Source organism: Pyrgilauda ruficollis, unplaced genomic scaffold (assembly GCF_017590135.1).
Source record: "Pyrgilauda ruficollis isolate IOZ18807 unplaced genomic scaffold, ASM1759013v1 scaffold1205, whole genome shotgun sequence".
In the NCBI taxonomy this organism is placed as follows: domain Eukaryota; kingdom Metazoa; phylum Chordata; class Aves; order Passeriformes; family Passeridae; genus Pyrgilauda; species Pyrgilauda ruficollis.
In genome coordinates this window covers 1-2,405 of record NW_024510378.1, presented here as the reverse complement: position 1 = coordinate 2,405, position 2,405 = coordinate 1, and the positions used below count along the sequence as shown (strand labels likewise).

Here is a 2,405-nt window from a genome sequence, read left to right as displayed (position 1 = left end):
CCAGTGCTCATGGCTGGGGACACCGGGATGGCCAGGAAGGTGACACTGCTCCTGTGGGGTGAGTGCCCCGGGCACGGGGCTGACAGCCCGGGGATGGGGAGGGGGCACAGGGGGGCTGCGGGGTCCCCTGAGGTCCCCAAGGCCAGCAGGGCATGGAGCCCAGTGTGACCAGAGTTGTGGGGTGGCTTTGGGGTCAGGAACTGGGGACAGGGAGGGGAACTGGGATGCGGGGACAGGGACAGGGGGATGGAGATGTGGGGACAAGGATGTGACAGAAGGAGCCTTGGGGCAGGGGTAGCTGTGGGGACAGGGACACAGGGATGCAGGACAGGGACAAGGGGACAAGCACCCTGTGCTTGGGCCATGGGGACAGGTGCCAGAGGAGTGGGACCATGGGCACAAGGTCATGGGGCTGTGGCTGTGGGGCTGGCAGGGGTGACCTGAGCCAGCACAGGGTCCCCATGCCTGAGCATGGCTTGGCTGCTGTGTCCCTGTCCTCAAGACATCTGTGCCACACCCCTGTCCCCACAGAGACCTTTGGGGACAGCCCCCACACCCCGTGTCCCCGTGCTGCTGTCCCCACAGTGCCACCCCCACTGAGCCCTGTCCCTTCTCCCTTCCAGCCCAGACCCTCGGCCTCACTGGTGAGTCCCCGTGGGATGCCGTGTCCCCAGCCCGCTGTCCCCAGCCCCGCGCTGGCCCTGGCAGGCTGGTGTCCCCTGGCAGGCTGGTGTCCCCTGTCACCCGCAGGGGCCCAGACCACCCAGCTCCTCGTGGAGCCCCCCTGGCTGCCGGCGGTGCTGTGGGACCAGGTGACACTGACCTGCCAGGGCTCGGGGACCGCCGGTGCCACCACCTGGTACAAGGACTGGCGGCGCTGGTGGCAGAAGGGACCTGACAGCCTCACTGTCACCGGGAAAGGCACCTACACGTGTGACAGACCCGACACCGGGCTCAGCCCCTCCGTGAGAGTCTCAGATGGTGAGGGGGGTTTGGGTGTCCCCAGGCTGGCACCCGCGGGGACCCCGAGGGCTCTGGGTGGGCTCTGCTCCATGGGTCACCTCCTGTGTGACCAGATCTGTCCCCGGCTCTCATCCCAGAGCGAGGAGATTTCCCCCTCCCAGTGGGTGGCCCCTGGTGCCTCCCGGTGCCATCATCACCCTGCTGATGCCCCTGGTGTGACATGTCCCCTCTGTCCCCCAGACCTGCTGGTGCTGCAGGTGCCAGCGCGGGCCCTGCTGGAGGGGGACACGGTGACACTGCGCTGCCGGGGCTGGCGGGACAAACCGCTCACAAGTGTGAAATTCTACCGTGAGGAGAAGCTTCTGAGGGGGCCCCCGGCTGGGACCGAGCTGTCCCTGTCCCCCCTGCAGCTGAGCCACAGCGGCCGCTACCGCTGTGAGGGCCGGGTGGAGTCAAAGTGGAAGCAGTCAGAGCTGGTGACAGTGACAGTGCACAGTGAGTGCAGGGATGGGGACAGGGAAGCCTGACATCCTCCAAGGGTTTCCCCAGCACTGCCTGAATCCTTCATCCCTCCCTTTACTCCTCTCTGGGTCACCCACAATTCCCCAAGTCCCTCTTGGTTTCCCCCATGAGTGCCCAGTTCCCCCTGCACATCCCTCATCCCTCTCTTTGTCCTCCCCAGCCCTCCCTGGATTCCCCACCCCTTCCAAGGTCCCTGCTCCACCCTCTGCTCTCCCTCCTTCCCTGGGTCCACCCGCCCATCTCTAAACCCCAAATCATTCCCTGAGTCTCCCCAGTCTCTCCTGTGGTTCCCATCCCTGCCTGGGTCTCTCCTCCTTTCCACGGGGTCTCACCATTGTCCCCATGTCCCAACATGCCTCCCAGGGTCCCTTCTGCTCACTGGGCTCCTCTCTGCTCCCCTCCAATCCCCCTCTTTCTCCTCCCGTGTCCCCCACCCTCCCTGGGTCCCCAATCCCACCTTTGTTCCCCACTCCTGTAGGTGCCCCACCCTCGGGGGTGTCCCTGTCAGCGCAGCCCCCCGGGGGACAGGTGGCACTCGGGGACCGCCTGGTGCTGAGCTGCACGGTGGCCATGGGGACAGGTCCCCTGTCCTTCTCCTGGCACCGGGAGGGCTCGGGGGCACTGCTGAGCACCAACCAGCACCTGGAGCTGCCCCACGTTGGGGACAGTGACAGCGGCCAGTACCGGTGCCGGGTCAGCGACGGGGACAGCGTGGCCCAGAGTGACCCCCTGAATGTCACCGTGCTGGGTGAGCGGGACCCTCGGGCTGGGGGTGACCCCACCCACGGCACCCCCATCCCACCTCGCCTGTGCCAGCCCTGTCCGTGTCCCCGCAGTGCCCGTGGCCAATGCCACCATCACCCTCAGTCCCCCGGCACACCAGGTGCGCGCAGGTGACAACGTGACCCTGCGCTGCTCGG

At 66.9% G+C, this 2,405-nt stretch overlaps 1 protein-coding gene across 1 annotated transcript in view; it reads left to right on the top strand.

Annotated features, from left to right (window-relative positions):
* The window catches only part of LOC121365781 (low affinity immunoglobulin gamma Fc region receptor II-like), a gene marked incomplete at its 3' end in the record, with an annotated part of 4,972 nt that extends 2,573 nt beyond the window's left edge, over positions 1-2,399 (top strand). Inside the window, exons 3-8 of the mRNA XM_041490238.1 lie at positions 5-58; positions 624-644; positions 751-981; positions 1,204-1,458; positions 1,964-2,233; positions 2,322-2,399. Of these exons, the coding sequence (XP_041346172.1) occupies positions 5-58; positions 624-644; positions 751-981; positions 1,204-1,458; positions 1,964-2,233; positions 2,322-2,399 (909 nt within the window). The remainder of the gene's footprint in view (positions 1-4; positions 59-623; positions 645-750; positions 982-1,203; positions 1,459-1,963; positions 2,234-2,321) is intronic.
* Between the last annotated feature and the right edge of the window lie 6 nt (positions 2,400-2,405).